At 40.7% G+C, this 21900-nt stretch overlaps 1 protein-coding gene across 1 annotated transcript; it reads left to right on the top strand.

Annotated features, from left to right (window-relative positions):
* Positions 1 to 1092: 1092 nt before the first annotated feature.
* Positions 1093 to 21496, top strand: LOC120529035 (tripartite motif-containing protein 16-like). The gene is made up of 9 exons (XM_039753097.1): positions 1093 to 1710; positions 10488 to 10583; positions 11368 to 11520; positions 11563 to 11601; positions 12617 to 12776; positions 17101 to 17292; positions 18025 to 18090; positions 20879 to 21384; positions 21482 to 21496. The coding sequence occupies exons 1-9, from the start codon at positions 1132 to 1134 to the stop codon at positions 21494 to 21496; spliced, it is 1806 nt and encodes a 601-aa protein (XP_039609031.1). The 5' UTR covers positions 1093 to 1131.
* Positions 21497 to 21900: the final 404 nt, after the last annotated feature.

Raw genomic sequence — 21900 nt, 5'->3', positions numbered from 1 at the left:
CAAATGAATTTAAAATCTTGCTGCTAGTTTTTAAATCTTTACATGGGCTTGCTCCTGCCTGTTTATCTGAATTGTGTGTTTTACACCAGCCATCCAGAGTGCTTAGATCTTCTGGTCAGTTGTCTCTGGTTGTCCCTCGTACCAAATGTAAAACTGAGGGGGACAGGGCCTTTGCAGCTGCTGCCTCTCACCTGTGGAACTCTCTACCTCGTCATATAAAGGAGTCGTCTACAATTAAACTGTTCAAAACGAGATTAAAGACTCACTTCTATTCACTTGCATTCCATGACCTTCAGTAATGCTGATGGTTTCCTCCTTGTGAACATATAACATTATTTCTATTTATTATCTATCTTACAGTATTTTATGTTCATATATTTTATTACTATTTATGTTTTATTGTTTATTGTTTTTGTTTTTTCTTTTATTCCATTATTGTAAAGCACTTTGGCCGCAGCATTATGTTGTTTTAAATTTGCTATATAAATAAATTGACATTATCCAGCAATGAAAACAGTGTTATCCCCCTGTAGTTGCTGCAATCCAGGCATTCACCCTTCCCTTTCCAGATATGGACCACAAGTCCTGTTTTCCAGTCAGTTGGGATGATGTCAGTCTCCCAAATAGAAGCAAAGATTGCTTGCAATGCCAGGAGGACAGGCTTACCACCAGCCTGGAGAAGTTCACCTGGGATACCACAGATCCCTGCAACCTTTCCCCCCCTCAGCTGGTTCACCACCTGTGTAATCTCAATGAGACTGTGGTTCACAGCTAATTGGAGGATCAGCCTCAAGAACCCTGGATCAGAGATATCCAATGTTCTAGTCAGAGGACGTCTAATGTGGACTAAATAAATTGGAAATACTGACGTGAATTACACTATAACTGACCCCCTGTGACAGGTCATCTCTTCTCTCACTTTGTGGTCTTCACTCTCTGGGCTGCTGTCTCACATTAACTGTTCACCCTCAGTGTCTCCTCAGATGTTCTCTCTGTGAGCTCTCAGCTTTCTCTTTAAATCTCCTCCTCCTCCTCCCCTCACTGATCACAAACTTTCACTTTACTTTCTTCAGAAGTCACTTCCTTGTTTTTCTGACTGATTCTCTCTGCCTGCCTCTCCTTAGCCTGACGATGGCTGAAGCCCAGCTGTGTGGATTACAGGACGAGTTAATTTGCTCAGTGTGTCTGGACACCCTGACTGACCCTGTGTCACTGCATTGTGGTCACAGTTTCTGTCTGAAGTGCCTCACGGACTGCTGGGATCAGAGCCAAGTGTGCAGCTGTCCTCAGTGCAGACACACCTTCACCACAAGGCCTGAACTGAAAAGAAACACTCTGCTGAATGAAGTCATCAAGAAATTAAAGAAGACGGAACTCAGTTCTCCTTTATCTCAGAATTATTCCGGCCCTGGAGACGTGGAGTGTGATTTCTGTACTGGGAAGAAGTTCAGAGCGGTGAAGTCCTGTCTCACCTGCCCGGCCTCCTACTGTCAGACTCACCTGCAGCCTCACTATGAAGTAGCAGCCTGGAAGGGACACAAGCTGGTTGATCCTGACACAAATCTAAAGGAAAAACTCTGTGAGAAACATCAGAAAAGTCTGGAGATGTTTTGCAGAACTGATGAGATGTGCATCTGCATGACGTGTGCGGTGACTGAACATAACGGGCATAAAATGGTTGAAATGGAGACGGAAAGGGAAGAAAAGCAGGTGAGTGGAGTTTAGTGTTTAATGGAATCTATCTGAACAACATGGAGTCAAGAATTTCTGGCAGCTTGTTTTGCAGCCTCAAGTGATGATCCAAGGAATCCACTTGTATGACGATATCACAGATACGTTTTTTGTCTGCCTGGGTTCTTCCTCCTGTGTGTTGTTGTGTGACTACAATTTGTATGTGTGTTTGTGTGTATTAATCATAGGGTGCGAGAGTTGGTTAAATCTCACAAATCCTGTGATAATATAGCTTGTATAACCAAGAAAATTTTGAAAACCTGTGAAGGGGCTTAGAGAGGTGAGCACCTGATCTGTCTTACATGTCTGTATGTTAGTTTTACAGAGGTATTTATCCATCTATCTTATAATCCTGATTTTTCAAGTTCAGAGAGTAGGTTTCTGGAGCCTGTCCTGGTGAGATGGTGTAAGGCATGAAACAGTGCAGGATGAGACTCCCAATATTTTCATGAAGACCTGAGTGCTCCCATTATACCCAGTGGAGTTTCTTTGTGTTCCAATCAGATTTTCTTTTGAGCATCTAAGGTAGTGGTGGGTCAACTACAGCCTGCTGACCAGAACTGGCCACTGACAAGGGTACAAGTATCATGTGGGCTGCTGTTGAAAATATCAAACATTCTGATAACTAATAAGGTAATCTTAGCAAAGTGATGTTACAGTTGGCTGGTGTAAGTGTATTAAGTCACCCTGCAATGTCATTCTCAACATAATTCAAGATAAGTTTGACACAAGAATAGCAACACTCTGTAGTGCTGACATATACCCGGCATGTTTAGCTGGTTGTCTTGTTTGTCCATTTTAAAAGAATTTGAGTTTGCATTTGGGCTGATCTCGGGGCTTTTTAAGAGACACATTATTGTCGGATGTTATTTTATATTGTACACCAGAGTTAAGTCAAAGATTCTTACAGCTAATTCAACTCAAAAATTTCAGAATAGTATTCCTGTATAGATGTCCACATTGTAATTAAATAAGTAATCACACATTTCATTAGTGATAGGAGATAACTGTTGGATGTTTATTGGACAGTAAGGCCATTTTGTATCTCTAAACCCTGGAGTGATAATTCCAGTTCATGTATGACTATTACATAGACCGGGGTGTCGGTGTCATATTAGTAGTGTTGTGCTGAAGTAATGTTGGAAAGTCACTCAGCGTGCCATCCTAAGCCCACAATATTTTTATATACAACCTCCACTGAAACACATTAACTTGATCTTATATTAACATGTTTCCAATACATCACATAACTATCCTGTTCTTTGTTGATTATTCAGTATTTTAATATAATTAGGAACAAAAACTGTTTTGCAAAATTTAAGTTCTGAACACAGTATTTTGGAATTTTATTTAAAAATTTAAAATTGTCAATTGTATATTTTGCTAAAACAGATAGTTTGGAGAACAAAACAATTAAATAAATCAATCCTGAAGCATGTTATTAAAATGTTTCATCTGAGTAATAGTTGATCATTTTCGACCTGAGTCATTATTTAATTACGGTGACCTTTGTCCTTCCTTCTCCTGAGCTAATTGTTCAATATCAGCTGTGTATTTGGTGACTTTCAGCTTCACACAGGTGTCTGAATGCACTGGCGTCAGGCAACTTCGCTGTGGACTCAAAACTGATTTCATGTGTGAGAAAATGTGTTCACATGTATAAGTCGATCTAAAAGCCAAAAGAAGAGCAAATAGGTGAACACTTCAAGCATGGATGTCCAGATGGAAGCTGACTTTTCCAAGGAGTTTCCTTCAAGGGTTTTCCACAATTCTACAAATTGTATCATCCGTAACTCTGATGACTGATGACATTTCAAAATTGTCAACATCCATCCACTTGAAAAGAGACATCAAATGTGGTGGTAGTAAGATCAGTTAAGGTGGGCTTGATAAGGTAAGAAAATATGGGCCTGTGAATTTGGAAGTCTTGACCTTGTTCTCCTTTGAGCAGCTCAATATACTTCTGAAGCTCACCTATGTTGACAGTAAATCAATTTGAATGAGCCTTTATGTCTGTAAAATATTTGTAGATGTCAGTGGTATCACGGCAAAATATATCTAATTTTGATGCAAATCCTTTCCAGTGCTCTGACCTTGACAAGTTTAAATCATTTGGGTGTTTAGTTACGTCAGCCAGAAACATCAGTTTGCACAGCCAGTCGTCATCATTCAATTCTAGGAAGTGTTGCTCTTTATCATCAAGAAACACAGTGATTGCATCTATACTTGATACAAATCTGTTCAAAACATTACCTTGACTAAGCCAATGAACCTTTCTGTACAGTGGGAGGTCCATATATTGCGCTCTCCATTTCTGATAGAAGAGATTTGCCTGTGGATCAATGAAGAGCGAGAAACTATGAAGTTAACTATCTTGATAACAGTTTCCATTACAGAATTCAAGCACAGTGACATACTCTTCACACACAAACTCTCTTGGTGTATAAGACAATGGAAGCTCAATACTTGATGTCCAATATAATCCTGAAGATGTTGAACAAATCGTTTGTTCTTTCCGACCATTGCAGGGGCCGCATCATTAGTTGTCTGTTTTACTGTGACATTTTCAGCCATATCAGTTACAGTATGTGTCTCTCGACTACGGCTGCAACTAATGATTATTTTGGTAGTCGACTAATTGTTCAATTTCTTTCTGATTAATCATGATTATTCATGCCTGACTATTTTGATACCTGGGACCTGTGGTTGCACATCCAGTCCTGAATGCCACCCTGATGTCTCTGCATTAACACAATTAAAATCAATAATAATCAAATTAAAATAACATCCAGTGAAACATATACATTTGAAAATAATCAAATGTTTTATATTAGTGTGACCATCACAATAAAAAAGAAATACATTAAACAATACAAACTAAAGTGCTCATAGTCTTTAAACAAAAAAAAGTGCATTTAACTTAACCAAAAATGGCCACTGGTGTGTCATAAAGTTCAAAAGTTTAAATAAAGCTTCAGTTCAAATAAAATAAAACAATAATGTACAGTTTATAAATGATTCAGCTCATATATTCCTGATTGCAGTGCAGGACGTGAGCATTTCCACATGCTCTGGTGTGAGGCTGCCTCTCTTCTATGAGACAATGTTCCCAGCCGCTGAGAAGAGACGCTCAAAGGGAGTAGAGGTAGCAGGAATACACAAGAATGAGTTTGCAGACAGAGAAAGATGTTTTAATCTTTTAATCACACTCTGAAGGAAAAGTGTTGTAGTTTATCATATCATGTACTATATTATGCCAAAATAAAAAAATAATGGACTAAAATATGTAACAAGCTAATTTCTGATACACTCCAAAACACAAGTTACTGTACCTAACGTTAGTTAGAGATGGTTTACTATTCATATGAACTCAAATATTATACAATAAAAGAAGAAACAAAAACTAGGACGGCTCAGCTACTCCTATTCTCTTGTTCACTGTAGCTGCAAACATGTCAGCAAGCATAACTGAAGTTATATTCACTTAACCCTTAAACTGCCACAAGCAGTTAGAGTCGGTACCCAGTGCAATTTGGAAGCACGCCAAAGTCGAGTATATGCAGCGACATACATTCGGCGACGTACATTCGTTGAACTCCGCAACCGGCTAAAGTTTTTTCTTAGTGCAATTTGCCAGCACGCTGGAGCCGAGTTGAGCAGCCAGTTCATGAAGTATGGCCTGCAGTCATCAGCGTTTACCTCTGTGTGTTTGTGCGCAGCAGTTGGCTCAGTGATTTACTGAATTTCATTTACAGCGTCAGTTGCATCTTGAACATAAAACAATAGATTGTTGCAGCAGTTTTTACAGTTCATTGGCAGGGTGTAAAATGATCAATGTTGTAGTAATTATGATGCTCTTTGCATGAAAAAAAAAGCATGTTCCATTATTTATTATTTTTTTTTTGTGAATTTTGACGTTTACTTAAAAAGTGCAGCTAAAAAATATTTGGCATCCAGGGGTGCATTAACCCCCAAGTATGTGTTGGTTTAAGGGTTAACCATCATTGTTGAAACCTTGATATATACATTATAGTACAAACATCAACGTTAACACTTGACACTAACTTTACTCGCTAAAACTTACCTCTCAGGAGACGGTGGCATCATGCTTGCGTTTCAGATGCTCGTGCATCGCAGTGGTGCTGCCGTGAAAAGAAAGCTCCACTTTGCATAATCTGCATTCAACATTTTTTTCTTTTTCGGTTAAGTGCTCCCACACTTTAGAAAGTTTCTGTCTTAATTTTTTTCCATCTCCTCAAAAAATCCGACTCGCCATTGCAACCACGTTTATTTTCCTCGACATTCTCCTTCTCCTCAGATGTTCTTCTTCATTGGTAGGACTGTGTGTAGTCTTGACAAACGATAACAAACGATACTGGCCCCAGACGTTCATGTAGTGCATTGCAGTTACAAAAACCAATGTGGTCTTTGTGACTGGAGCCTCTATCGAAGGTTCTGTTTATGACGCGTCGACAATAAAAAATACGCATCGATGATTTTTTGTACTCAACGTTGTCGATTACACAGACTAATCATTGCAGCCCTACTCTTGACTGATCTCTCACAAACCGGTATTTCTCAAATCGAGGCAGCCTTGTTTCATTATTTGGTAATTCGCTAAACAAAATTTCAGCACTGCTCAAAAAACAGTTTCTTTGGCAAATTCTCCATCTATGAAAGGTTGCCACACTCTGAGAAATCTTGTAACTTTACTTGGTTGCTTTATTTTTGGTTTCAATTACTTGACTAAAAATACTAGTTTGTTTTTAATAGCCACAAACAGCCCTTTTTATGGCTTCACTTTCCTCCTCAGTTTTCAAACATGGACTGATGTTTGGTTTGATGCACTTAACGTACGGCGCACCACAGTTTCACAACATAACGCACAAACAGCACAATTCTTTTGTTGTATGAATCCATATTTGTTTGTCCAAAAGTCTGGAAATGAGCGGATATCAAGTTTTGCCTTTTTGAGTCATTTTAAGGGCACCGTAGTACTTAATAAAAACACCAGCTTTTGTGTTACAGTCCACAGACTTTACTGGCACAAGTGTGTGACACACGAGAGAATTCTGTAGGTGGTGGTGGTCTGGAGAAAGGAAGGAGAGGATGAGAGGACTCACATGTTTACATATTCTTACCTCGAATGTCTAAGAACTTTCATTTTAAAGGGATGTAAAAACAGGAGTAGGTTTACATGAATTATTTTCCTCAATTTAGTTAGAAATTATTTTTTAAGAGGTCATAATTAATTTATTTCAACTTACTTTGACAATTGTTCCACGTGGCACACGAGCTGTAGGTTACCGACAACTGACAGATTATGAGGTTTCACAACTTGGTAAAACAGCACCAAGTTCAGCAGGATGAGTAAATGATAGATAGATAGATGTGTCACAAATCTGACTGAGTCCTCACTTTAATCTCAAAAGAGTTTGGGTCACAAGTGAACACAAGTTTAGCAACCACCTTCTTAAACAACAATGAAGTCTGTGAAGTGGCCTCATAATTTTCAGTTTAGTATGAATCAGGTCACTAATACTGGCACCTAATTCTTTGTCTATCTATGTTTTCTATTGTTTGTCGATCTCTTGATTTGGATTCTTTTATATAAAACAATTCCTGGTATGGCCCTGGAGACAGAAATATACTTGAAAGACACACTCACATTGTCAAAAGTCTTTTTCTTAAGCTGCCAGTGCCTGTCCCTCTTTTATTGACTCATAACTTCAGCTCAGATGTCAGTTCACTTCACCAGGACTCTCCTTGACAGTTTCGGGCGTCAGCTGATCAGTCTGATCAAACACAGCAAAATGACACCCAGCAATGTCTCCGTATGTCACTCTTTATTAGGTTTTGATTGAAGAAGGAGCCAAAACACAATCCTTTGCAGACTTGATGGACAAAACTTTGCACCAATTAGTAGCAAAAATGTTGGATTTCTGTGCATCCAAAAAACCTACAGTAGCAAGTCCTCTCTTTCCTTTATAACATTTTGTCGGCGCTAGAACTCTGATCTCTGCCCCTGGATTAGTTTCTGCCCTGTAGCAAGACGCTTAATGTGGCCACCACAAAGGCTAAATAATCTCTTCTACTCCAAAGGATAATAACATAGTGCCAGACTGTGAGAGCTGAAGACCACTTGTAGCAGAGTTGGATGTGGGGGCCACATTCAGTCCACCCTGGTAAAGGAAAGCAAGGTGTACAGCAAGAGAGACCCACATGAGACTTCTCTGTTAAACTGCTGAAGGAGGGAATCACTTGGGCACAGAAGACCAAATAGTTGTAAATTTTTTTGCCACCAAAAGAAAACCATTAAGAGTGAAACCTCAAAGACTTTAAACTGCAGTGCAGCCCACAGCTACAAGGAGAAAATGCCAAGAGAGAGAAAAGAATCTGCTGAAGAAAGACAAAGCAAACTGAATATTCGTCCTTGTGTGACAGAGGAAGCTCTCCATGGATACAACAATCTGGACAAAGCATCACCTCCACCTGAGTGACCATAAACCAAGTCAGGAGTTCAGCTGCTCGGAGTCTGAGAAAATCTGACTGTAACTTGGTATTTAAGATAAAGCCAGGGTGAATTCTGGGAGTTGACATCACCATAACTGTGTGAAGGAGAAGACTTTAGCTGATGTTAGGGTCTCATCATAAATTCAGTAAGAAAAGTAAACTACACTTGTATCAGTTCAGAACAGCATCACACACACACACACAACACAGAGGATCTGTAAGTGAGTGACGTCACAATGCTGGCTTTAAAAACTTGCTCTCATAGCTCAGAACTGATTCATCTAACCTTCTGTGAGATCAAACCTGTTAGGTGCCTTTTTATGTAAGTACAAGAAACAGAACCAACTAAGATAATGCAGATTTATGTGTTGTATTATTTCTGAATGTTCCTTATCTTTATAAACTTATATATTTGCATCTTCATTTATTCTGATGTTATGAATATATTGTATTTTCTGACTGGGATTCGTGTCCTCCAGGTGGGTGCTCCAGTTTCCTCCCAACAATCCAAAGATATGTAGATTAGGTGAAATGGCCTTGCTAAATTAAAAATATTGTGTGTGTGTGGTGCGTGTGTGTGTGTGTTTGTGTATTTTTGTGTTCCTTGTGATGGACTGGTTCCTTGTCCTGGTGTTTTCCTTGCCTTGTGTTCAGTATTCACTGGTTTAGGCTCCAACTGCCCTGTGACTTTGCTTTAGATAAACGGGTTAAAAAAATGGAAGGATACAACGATGAATGGATGAATGGATGAATGGATGGGTGAACTCTTTATTGCAGCAGGTGTGTTTGTGTTAGTTGTTGATAAATTGTATGTTACCATGTCTGGGCATCAGACAGAGAAAGTGAAAGATAACTTGGGTGGACTTGACAATTTATGAACTTCAGCCGCAAACTGAGCAGATCTCTTCATAGTTCTGACATTCCAAGCTGGGAGGAGAGAGAAAGACTGGATTTAATGTTCAGTAGTTTGACTCCTGTTCTACAATCTGGCTGTGGTCCTACAATGAGCTGATGGTCAGATGTTGCTATTTCTCATTTTTGTTCTTTAGTTTCTGTTTTGTTTTGATGTATTTGCACAAATCTGTGTCCTCATATGTGGTAGTTCTGTATTTACTGAGTGGTCTTATCTATTCTTGCATTCTGCCTTGTAGTTTGTACTGTTGTTTTGTGCTTCTGAGGAGGCCATGATGGATTGTCCATCTAGCTCTGTGAAGAGGATTACTTGTGTTTGACCCTCACTGCACACCCAGCCTACCTACAGGGGGTCTCTCTGTGAATTGCCCTCCTAAGATTTCTTCCATTTTTTCTTGTCTTCTTAGGGAATCTGGAGTAGGGGGCTCTCCAACACAGGGCCTATTAAAGCCCACTGAGACACTCCTTGGGTGATTTTTGAATATGCAAGAAAAGAAAAATTTTGTTATTTCCAGTGTGAGGTGCGCAGAGTGAAGAGTAAAGCAGACAGGCCTGTTCCTTTTGCTGCTCCAGTGTTGCTCACTCAGTCCTTGAGTATCCCAAACTGCGCTCTGGTTGACAGGTAGTCCATCATCAGGACACCACAGGCTCATCCACCTGCAGATCTCTGAGCTGACCCCTTAACAGGGATGGCTGGGTGATCTTCAAGGCTCTGCATAAACCAAAAAACACATACATAATACACATTTTGATTTAAAAAAAATCTCAGTCCTGTAAATAAAACATCTGAGGTAAGTAACTTATAAAAGTTATATATAAAATATAAATAAAAGAGTTTTAGAATTCCTTTAAATTGCCTTCTTCCTGAATTCAACAGAATCGTTTGTGTATTTTGCGTATCTTACTTGACTCCAGAAAATGACAACGACAGACAACATCCTCACATGTACTGACATGACGTGTTTAAGTTCTCCAGGCCTTTCACCAGTTTCTTTACTTACACATTCCAGTTTGTTTTTATTATTTTTAGTGTTGTGTGAACTTCACATTTCCCAGTTAGTCGATGTGATCACACACACCAGTGCGCCTTCAAACTGTCTTCTGTATTTGACGTTCTCTACAAGCCCAAACTCAGTCTTGCATCAATTAAATTAATCCTTTTTTTCAATCTTTCATTGTCATTCCTGTTTGTTAAATCAAATCTAAGTTGTGTCATGAAATGTAAAACAAATGTTTTGTAAAAATATCAGGAGTCAGAAAGAGGAAAAGAAAACACAAAGTGAACATGAATTCTGATCTGACCACGCGTGTCCTCTTATGTGTCCAAACAGAAGCAGCTGGGGGCGACACTGAGTGCCATCAAGAGGAGACTTGAGAAGAGAGAGAAGACACTGAAGGAGACGAGGTGGGTGATGGAGGAGATGAAGGTGAGTGGAGTATAAAGACAACACTTCATAGTCAAAGGCTTTCTCTGTACCAAAGATAATAAGATCTCTGTGTGTTAGATTTTATAAGTGAACAGACACCCGTGACCCTGTGGTTGGGATATAGCGGGTTGGATAATGGATGGATGGATATATTACATTAAACAGAAAACGAAGGTGTTAAAGGTAACTGTCAACCTTTAACAAATCTGGTTTCGTCTTGTGATATTACATTATTCAGAAGTAAAATTGGTCCGTATGATGCACATTGTGATAAATGGTTATTTTTCTTTGAAAAAACAGGAATTAAAACTTGGTGAAAACATTGTGGGGCAACTTTGTTGTCTCTAGCTTCTCTTAACATTGCTAATAAATTCCACTGGGTTGCAATTAGGGCCCATTGTTTTCCCACTTTTCAGTGAGTTTACAGTATTTAGTAGTTCTAACAGTGTCAGAGGTTTGTCCAGTTCCTCTGTGCTAAGAGTGTCCAGCTGTTGTATTTGCATTACATCAATGAACTCCAAAGATTGTGTCTCGTCTTCTTTAAACTGAGTAGAATATAAAGACTTATAGTACTTGCTAAATGTGTGAGTTATATTTTTATGATTTATGACTATATGTCTGGGTGGTGGTCTCCAACTGACTTGTCTTCTGCAAATAAAGTACCAACAGTCACTCCAGCTAATTCAAACTGACCTTCATGGTATCAAAATAACAACAAATATGCCTTGTGATTGGTTATTCTCATTAAGTAAGTCAATCCTAAATCTTTATCCTATTTATTCAGATGACTGTGGAAAGAGAAATCAAAGAAAGTGAGAATAGCTTCACTGCTCTGATACGGTGCATTGAGGGAGCCCACAGGAAACTGACTGAGAGGATCAGAAAACAAGAAAAGAGAGAAATGGAGAAGGCTGAAGGAGTCATGGAGCAACTGAAGAAGGAGATTGAGGAGCTGAAGAGAAGAGAAGCTGAGCTGAAGGAGCTTTCAGAGACCAAGGACCATCTCCACTTCCTGCAGGTGAGAGCGACACTTCACAGGGAGTCTGAACAGACTGGGGTGTGTGGGACCTGAGAACATTTAGAGTGAAATTTTAAAGATCTGAGGTGTTTGTACAACATGACAAGAACAGGCCATTCAGCCAAACACGGATTGCTTTTTCATATTTCCTTAACATTTCAAATATTATTTTTACAAATATCTCAAAGTTGGTAACTTCATGTACATGATCATGTGCATTTTTTAATGAAGTGTAAAAGATAACACCTAATAAAGGATGGTGCCAACTCTTCTGCTAGGCCACCATCTAATATCTAAATCCTTAAACTGATGAGATTCAAATCCTTCAGCATTTTCTCACAGTTCAGACACCAGAGTACAATCTCATCTCTCATCTTTCTTGTGTGCTTTTCTCTCACACTGCAAACAACAATCCTGATGTCCACTGTGTTTTGCAGATGTTAGGGAGATTCTCTTCTTGATTTAAACTCCTCACATGGTGGTCGCTATATAACTAAGCTTGCCATAGCTTTCTCTACTTTGTGTGGCTAATGATGGGGATGAAGACACAAAGGATCCCAAGATTTTCTCACAAATCACACTTCTGACCTGCAGAAATTCAATTGTATAATCATACTGAAGAGCTATCTCCCTACATATGTTTGTTATTTTTTGCATTTAATTTAATTAAGTTTGTCTCAGAACCATAAAAAGCCCAATGACTTGTTTTGTGTGACAAGTTAATTCTGGACCCTCCTGACCCCTCAATCCCTTTATCTTGACTCGCTTCTCATGGAGTCCTGTGTGAAAAGCTTATTGATAGTTAAGGTCGATAATCTCTGATGCTTCATTACACTCCACCAAATATTTTCTCATAAACATTCAACAAGTCAATGACAGGCTTTCTTACCATCTAAACCCACACTGACTACCCACCACACGGATCCTTAATTCAGAAGAGCCCCCTCTTATCAGCATTACTTACTTTTTAATGTCTCCTTTCTGAAATCTCGTCCCCTCTTCTCTCCTAATGCAGACTTTGTCATCTTGCTGTGTCCTTCCTGCTGATGGAGACTCGCTGAGCTTCACTGTCACCGCTGATTTCTCATCTGAAGACCTGAGAAAGAAGCTGTCAGGTCTGACAAAGAGTGTGGAGAGGATCAGCCAAGGGGACATCACGACAAGGACTCCATCAGGTACAGCGTCTGGTGAAATTGTGTTTGTTATTAAAGGCCATTAGGAGGATCAGAGTGACAGTAAAAGGACAATGAGGAAGGCCTGCTCTTTAACGTTTATCTGACATTATTTGCTGTTAAGTATTTTTTACTATAATAGTGCCTTTCACTTTGATTAGCTGAGGGATAACAAACTCTCTAAATCATTCATTTCGCATCCGAGTGGCAGCCTTTCCAGCAGCTCCGTATATGACTTTATCTTTTTACCTTTTTATCTCTATTTTCTCTATTTCACTGATCACTTCTACCACTTTCTTTTATGTGGAATTGCTCCCTGGACACTTTTTACTATTTTTACTACTTGACATGGATTTTTACACTCCGAGACTCGCCTATTCAAGTAGTCAAAGCACTGAGAAGAAATGCTCATGCCGGTGTGGTTCCTTATTTACCTGATGAGGCAAGAAGACGATATCGGGGCAGCCGAGCTGGCGCAAAGATTAAAGATAAGATAAAAGCCAGGCAACTTTAGAGAAAATGGCGTTATAAACCGTCGGTGCCTTCTGTGATCCTGGGAAATGTGAACTCACTACCAAATAAGATCGAGGAATTGGCTGTGCTGGTGAAAAATGTCAGAACCTACAGAGAATGCAGCTTGCTGTGTTTTAGTGAAAAGTGGCTAACAACTACCATCCCAGATGCTAACGTGGAGCTACCCGGGTTTAGCACAGTTAGAGCGGACAGAGACGTAAGTACCTGTGGAAAGAAGAAAGGAGGAGGACTCGCTCTCTATGTCAATACAAAGTGGTGCAACTCAGGACATGTAAACGTTAAAATCTCCACTTGCTGCAGGGACATCAAACTGTTGGCAGTAAGTCTGCGTCCCTATTACTTGCCCAGAGAGTTTGGACACGTGATTGCTGTTATTGTTTACATCCCCCCTCAAACGAACGTGGAGATAGCGAGTGACGTCATCCATTCCGCAGTCGCTAAGTTACAAACGCAGCACCCTGAGGCACTTGAGACTTTAACCATGTAACGCTGGACAAAACATTACCTGCCTTCTCCCAGTATGTGGATTGTCACACTCGGGGAAACAGGACTATCGACCTACTGTATGCAAACGTTAAAGACGCATACAGCGCCATCCCGCTGCCTGCGCTTGGGAAAGCAGATCATAACCTGGTTCTGCTTCAGCCTCACTACAAACCAAGAGTGAGGGCGCTACCTACAACCACACGCTCATTCAGGAAGTGGTCCCCTGAGGCAGAGCAGGCTGTGAGAGACTGGTACTAAGGAATGGGATATCCTGCTGGGGTCACATAGTGAGAACATTGAAGAGGCTGTTGAATGCACAACTGATTACATCAACTTCTGTATGGACATTGTAGTTCCAGTAAGAACAGTACGCTGCTATGCTAACAACAAGCCATGGATTACAAGTGACATCAAAGGCCTTTTGAACCAGAAGAAAAGGGCTTTTAAAGACGGTGATCAGCATGAGCTCAAGTGCGTGCAGAAGGAACTCCATGTCCAGCTCAGGGCGGCGAAAGAGCAGTAAAGGAGAAAGCTGGAGCAGAAGTTGCAGAACAACAGCATGAAGGAAGTGTGGGATGGGATGAAGATTATCACTGGCTGCAGCTCGAAGTGAGGTGCCACCATCGAGACAGACGTAGAGAGAGCTAACCAAATGAACAACTTCTTTAACAGGTTTGATCACCCTGACCCACTCTGAACTCGGAGTACTGCATCCTCCAACCATCCTTCTGCTGATACCAGCATAGGTGAGACATCCCCACCCACAATTACAGCAGCCCATGTAAGCAGAGAGCTGAAAAGACTTCGTGCCAGCAAAGCAGCCGGTCCAGATGGAGTATCGCCACGACTGCTGAAGGCCTATGCGTTGGAACTGGGGAGTCCTCTACAGCGCATCTTCAACCTGAGCCTGGAATAGGGGAGAGTCCCAAGGCTTTGGAAAACATCTTGTATCACCCCTGTCCCAAAGGTATCATGTCCTAGTGAGCTGAATGACTTCCGCCTGTTGCTCTGACGCCACATCTGATGAAGACCATGGAGCGGCTGCTGCTTCACCACCTGAAGCCACAGGTCCGCCACGCCCTTGACCCTCTGCAGTTCGCATACCAGGAGAAGGTGGGAGCGGAGGATGCTATCATCTACATGCCTCACCGATCCCTCTCCCACTTGGACAAAGGCAGTGGTGCTGTAAGAATTATGTTTTTGGACTTCTCTAACGCCTTCAACACCATCCAACCTCTGCTCCTTAGAGACAAGCTATACTTTCTGAGAAGGTTGGCATCCTTCAACATCTGCAGTAAGATGCTGCAGATGTTCTACCAGACAGTTGTGGCGAGTGCCCTCTTCTACGCGGTGGTGTGCTGGGGTGGCAGCATAAAGATGAAAGACGCCTCACGCCTGGACAAACTTGTTAAGAAGGCAGGCTCTATTGTAGGATTAAAGTTGGACAGTTTAACATCTGTGGCAGAGCCGACGGGCACTAAGCAAACTCCTGTCAATCATGAAGAATCCACTGCATCCACTGAACAGGATCATCTCCAGACAGAGGAGTAGCTTCAGTGACAGACTTTTGTCACTGTCCTGCTCCACTGACAGACTGAGGAGATCATTCCTCCCCCACACTATGCGACTCTTCAATTCAATTCAATTACTATTTAATTTAATATTGTTTCTTTGTATCAGTATACTGCTGCTGGATTATGTGAATTTCCCCTTGGGATTAATAAAGTATCTATCTATCTATCTATCTATCTATCTATCTATCTATCTATCTATCTATCTATCTATCTATCTATCTATCTATCTATCTATCTATCTATCTATCTATCTATCTATCTATCTATCTATCTATCTAATCAACTGCTCTTAATCAGATGTTTTGGAATTTTAAGTTGAAATGTTATACTTCTTATACTTTTTCCATATACTGTCATTAAAGGTCCTTTTTCACTTAATTTAGGGATTCTTTTTATGTTCCTTGCTTTTCTCAACTTAAGATTAATGAACAGAAATGTGTTTTAAATGGCTAAGGCAGTTCAGTGCACAAATGAATTGTTTATTTGAGAACAGTGAAGACGTTAATGGAATCAAATTGAGCTCAGCGTCAGTGCTTTATAACATCAGGACATCTCAATCTGCTCCTGCTGTCTTCGTTGTCCATTACATTCTGCTGGATGGAGTCCACGTTAAAAGTTCACGTTCATCCATTTTCAGCTGTGCTCCCCCTGGGCTCTCATGTTTTATATACCTGCTGTTGTTAGCTCAGACGTCATGTCTCCCACCGACATTTAAAGAGGATTTTACTCACCAATAGCATTTTATTTGATATATTTTGGTGGTGAAGATAAGCAAATTGGAGGACTGCATTAGAATTCTGAGTACTCAAGGACCACCTGAACATTTCAGTGAGTGCGGTCACTTTTAAACACACTTTATAAATTATGTATTACTTTTATTTACACATAAAGACAGCAATTTATTTAAACACAAACTAAGTTCAAGAAGCCAAGGGCACAGGGTCCATCTCAGCCATCCATCACATTAGACATAAACTGTATGTGTGTATTGTGAAAATAAGCAGAGAGAGTGGGCACAAAGAGTTGGGGTACCACCCTGAAATACCCCATTTAATGAAGAATATGAAATAAAAAGCACAAAGATGGAGCACAATGATGACATCTGCTGCAAACAAAGGCTGTCAAGTTAAAGTCACTTGTGAGTCTGAGCTCCGTCTTCCTCAGTCACAGATCTGTAATGAACACCCACTTCTGGTGACATTTTAAAGTGATGTCACTGAAGAGGCGGAGCTTAGTTAGCGGGCTGTGGAAGTGACGTCACTCATCTTGTGGCCTGTGAACTCACTGAAGTGACGACATTAGCAGGAGCAGCACCCTCTCGACTCAGGGTGGGATTTCTTAACTAGATGGAGCACTGAAGATGTCCCCAAAAACTACACACACTCTCCAATAATGAAGGTGGTCTTTCTTTATCTTTGGCTCAAGAAGCTCCTCCAACAGGAAAAAATTAAGAGAAAAAAAAATGCACAAGAACAAAACAAAACAAGTGTGTGTGTGTATTTACTGTACAATAAGAAAAAATCAATTACAGCAATCCCAAAATCAAAAACTATCCCAACAACAAATAAGTATATATATATATATATATATATATATATATATATATATATATATATATATATATCTCCACCAAAAAGTATCACCAGGAGATATATAACTATATATACAAAAGAATATCTACAAAGCAGCCAACATCACAGCTGCTCCTCCAATAGCTCGGCTTTTTCTTTCAGGAGCTCCGCACTTTCAACCATCTGCGCTGTGCAGGCTGCTAGGACACCAGCGTGTAAAACTGGATCCGTGCGGAGAAGCCCATACTGGTCATGATGATACGGCTCCACATGTGCCAGGACTTGCAGCGCCTCACAATGCTCACCCGCTAGGCGGCCCCTTGTTCTCGTGGCAGCGCCTTCAATATACAAACGGTAAACGCACTTCGTTTACGATGGCATACATTTAACCTTATAAATAACGCTGATCTGTTTAAGGCTTCTTTGACTTAAATTTTCTAACATAACATTAGCACACCAGGCAGATGATACTCTCGAGTAAAAGACAAATGACAACCTGAGAGCATCAAGGGAAAGAGTCAATGATCTGATGAGACAAACATTGAACTCTTTAGACAGAAGACCAAGCAGGATTTGTGGAGAGGACCAGTCACTGCTCACCACCCGCCTAATGCCATCTCTACAGTGAAGATGGTGGTGACAGCATCAGGCTATGGGGACAGAGTGACAGGTCAGAACTGAGGGGAGAAGTGCAGTCAAATACAGAGAGGACTTGAATTAAATGTCTGAATACTTCTAGGAAGGAGATGTTGCAGTTTTGATTTGTAATAAATTTGCAGACCTTCCTGAAGACCTGCACTCACTTTGTCATTATGGGTTACTGAGTGTAGACTGATGAGCACAAAAGGCACATTAATTCATTTAAAATTAAATCAATAACACAGTAAAGTATCCAGAAAGTGAAGCGGTCTCAATACTCTCTGACTCCCTGTATAATTATTATTAATATCAATTAATTTGCCAGCCCTTTTATATTTTATAAATGTTTTAACTCCTCTGCATATGTAATACGTTGTAATACGTGTTTAAGAACTAAACTAAGATCCCACAGTTTCTAATCTTCTTCTCTTTTCTTTTTATTTTCAGCTCATGAAGCTCCAGTTTTCACCCTCCAGCCTCCTAAACCTCAGTGCAGAGACAAATTTTTAAAATGTGAGTTTGTGCTTTGACTGAATGGATCATCACAATAAAAATCATTGAAGTTTTAATAGAGCAGGACAGGCTTAGGATAAGAAAGTCTAAGTGTTGTGTGACTGAGGGGCTGAGAGTGATGGGGGTCCTGTGACTGGTGCATTATGGGATAGAGAGACTCAGGCAGTGAATCACCAAAGCCGTCTGTTGAACCCAAGTCTTGATGTGTCCAAAAATGTTTAGAAAAGAAAAGAAAAGAAAATCCACGTTATAGGGTGCACTTACTTTTTCACACGACTGTATATACAGACACAGTATTGATTTCAAAATGAAGCACAATTGTATGTGAAATAAGTTAAAGCTGACAAAAGTCCTCGTCGTCCTCCATTCTTGACTCCACAGAGCAGACAATTTGCTTTGAGTTCTTGACTTCACAAATTTTAAACATTAAAACAAATGAAAATGGCAGAGACAATTATTGGGGGTCCTTAGAAGTTTAAAGACCTCATTAGACTCTTGTGACATCTCCAGCTGAATGATTCCTCTAATGAGTGTCACCGGGGTCTTCAGTCACTCAGTCAAGTCCTCACTCTGCTGTGTTGTGTCATTGTGCGCCTCACACTGAACAAGGGCAAGAGAAGAGTAGGAGATGAAGAAGGTCACAGCCTAGGGTGGTCAAGGTGAAGACTACAAGACCACCTCCACAGAGCTTCATGTTCCAGTGAGCACAGCTGCTAATATTCTCAAGATGTTTGAGGGTCCGTAGGACTGTAGCCCACCTCCCTGATGAGACCACAAGAGTAAAGCTGACCTCAGATTAAACAGAAGGAGAGTTAGTAGGAGAAAAAACAAGAAAACATCAAGAGAGACTCAGGTGGACCTCCAAGATCAAAGGACAACAGTGTCAAGTCACACCATCTGTTACTGTGTCAATGACAATGGGCTCCATGGTAGAGGACCCCACTTCTGAAGGACACACGCAGACTGGAGTTTTTCTAAACTGAGTGTTAATCAGCCACAGTGCTGGAGAAGAACCTTTGGACTGAAGAAACCAAATGAGAGCTTAATGGTGAGTCACAGCAGCTCTGTGTCCACATAAGAAAAAGCGACTCCATTAATGGTCTCAGGTTAATGGTCTGTGAAGGTCACAATGAAATCAGCAGATCATCAAGGTGTTTGGGAGCGAATGTCACAAAGATGAGACCACCAAGAATGGGGGGAAAAGAAGACATTGGAATGTTGTGAAGTGTCTGCTGTGAGCCCTGAACTGAATCCAAGTCAACATCCATGGAAAGAGCTGAACGTCACAGCTGGGAGAAAAAAGGCCATCAGAAGTCATGACGAGTGGGCTGGGTGGGCAGTGAGAGGAGCAGAAGTCTCATCCAGAGCCACAGGAAGGGCTTGATGGCAGTTATTACCTCGAGATAATGAGCGACAAAACATGAGGTGACGGTCTCAATCACTTTGTGTGAGCCAACGGAATTTGGTTTATTGTGTCAAATAATCTGTGAAATACAAAGAAAGAGTCTGCTGTGTGGAATAAGAATGGCGGGTGACAGTCACTGGGGTCAGTTTACACTTATTTGACTGAAAAGTGGGATTTGTGGTTAAAAAGTGGAAGGGAACCAAAACTACTGGGGGCAGGTCAGTGATAGAAACATTAGAGAGACAGACGTGAAAGGTGCTATATAATATAGAGATATGAAAGTCACTATGTACTGTAAGAGATGGGAAAGAAATGATGTGATAGATGGAGAGAGCAAAGAGAGATAGAATATGACACATAAATATGAAAGGCACTATATAAGAGAAAGATGAGAAAAGCACATAAATAATAAATAATAGAAAAGACATTATAACACTGAGAGAGAAAATGACAAAAAGGAATAGGAGTTAAGGACAAATACAGTAGACAGACGTGAAAGGCACTATAATAGATATACATGAAAGACGCTATATAATGGATAAAGGAAGAATGCAGTGTGGTATGGTGATGAAGAATTTGGACTTCAAACCCTAAAGTTGTGGGTTCAAATCCCACTGCTGACACCACTGTGTGACCTGAGCAAATCACTTCACCTGCCTGGACTACAATTGGACAAAGAAAAGAAAAGGAAACAATGGAATCTCATATGATGGGAGTCACCTTGGATAAGAATGAAAGTCAAATAATAAAAAGAGATGACAGGAAACACATGAAAGCAGTGGTTCTCAACCTGTGGGGCAAACCCCACTAGGGGGGCACAAAGTAACAAAAAGGGGGACGCAAAGATGTGAAAAAAACAAAACAAGAATCAAATATATGAAAAAACATCTGTTGGAACCAAAACAAATTAACTTAAACTCCATTCTGATACTAGAACAATAAATATAGAGTTAGATAAATGTCGATAAAAGTTAAGTAGGTATAATAAAATATGCATCTACATTTCAAAAAAATGTTAGGGGGGCGCGATATAAAACTGTTATGAAAACTCTGGTCGCAAATACTTAAAGGTTGAGAAACGTTGCACTAAACAAAGAAAGAGACAATGACAGATGAGAAAGGCACTATATAATAGATAGATAGATAGAAGGTTCTTTTTGCAACTTTTACCAAAATAATTTTTGAGGTTATAAAGTGTGACAGTGCATTGATTTTAAATAAAACAATTGGACTGTGACAATAAAAAGTGTCATTTAACAAAGCCAGTGGTCACTCTGGACAGTCCATTAGCACTCAGACCTTAACTGTGAGCTTATGGTGTTCATCATAATTTTTGGCGACTGAGACAGATTTCCTCACTCGTTTTCTTTTCTCATCTTTCAGACTTCTGTCCCCTCACACTGGACATCAATACAGCACACAGAGACCTCCGTCTGTCTGAAGGAAACAAGAAGGTGACACGTGAGTGGAGAGACACTGAATATCCTGATCATCCTGACAGATTTGACATCTATTTCCAAGTTCTGTGCAAAGAGGCTCTTACTGGGACTCGCTGTTACTGGGAGGTGGAGTGCAGTGGAGACTTCGTGATGATTGGAGTCGCATATAAAGGGCTGAGCAGGAAAGGAGGGGGCTGGGAGTGCGGTCTTGGAAACAACGACAAGTCCTGGAGTTTGCGGTGGTCTCATTCCCAGTACTCTGTGTATCACAATAACAAGGAGACTGTAATCAGCGCCCCCTACAGCCCCAGAATAGGTGTGTATCTGGACTGGCCTGCTGGCTCTCTGTCATTTTACAGCGTCTCACACACAATGACCCTCCTGCACAGGTTCAACACCTCCTTCACTGAGCCCCTCTATCCAGGGTTTTGGCTTGATCTTCACTGCAGTGTAACAATCAGCCATTTGGCACCATGTGACCACTGACCAGTACCCCTCACCGGTCACTTGATGTCCCCAAAAGCGCAGGTCCTCTTTGTGTTTTTAGTTTACGGTGAAATGAAATTTACAGGATGGGTGGGTTGAGGTGGGTTGGGGGGCAACACCTCTGTGAGTGAATTTGTGGAAGAGAACGCACGGTGTGTGCGGCTGTCAGGGTCTCCATTATTATTGTGTTTCAGTAGCCAATCAGGTGTGTGTGTCATAATGAGGGGGCGGTGACACCCCAGACCTATAAATACCAGACTGACCAGCAGGGGTCACTGTTGATTCACAGCCACATGTCATTCAGTCAGACACCCCAACAATTGCTGTGGCCGCTGAGTGTCATTGAATGTCACCTGTTAGTCAGTCTATATAGCGCCTTTCAATGCCTATCTAAGTATCAAGAGCCTCATTCCAGTGACTATTTAGAAACACAGAGTGACTGAAGTGACTGGACTGCTGGCCTCCAAACAGACATTGTCT

This window comes from Polypterus senegalus, chromosome 4 (assembly GCF_016835505.1).
Source record: "Polypterus senegalus isolate Bchr_013 chromosome 4, ASM1683550v1, whole genome shotgun sequence".
Lineage (NCBI taxonomy): Eukaryota > Metazoa > Chordata > Cladistia > Polypteriformes > Polypteridae > Polypterus > Polypterus senegalus.
This window is presented reverse-complemented; position numbering and strand designations above follow the sequence as displayed.

Excerpts from the sequence above, each read along its gene's own strand:
- LOC120529035 (XM_039753097.1), top strand. The coding sequence starts at position 1,132 with ATGGCTGAAGCCCAGCTGTGTGGATTACAGGACGAGTTAATTTGCTCA. Across the intron at positions 10,584-11,367 it reads GGGTGATGGAGGAGATGAAG|ATGACTGTGGAAAGAGAAAT; the intron begins GTGAGTGGAGTA and ends CTATTTATTCAG. Across the intron at positions 17,293-18,024 it reads GCGCCTTCAATATACAAACG|CTCATGAAGCTCCAGTTTTC; the intron begins GTAAACGCACTT and ends TTTTATTTTCAG.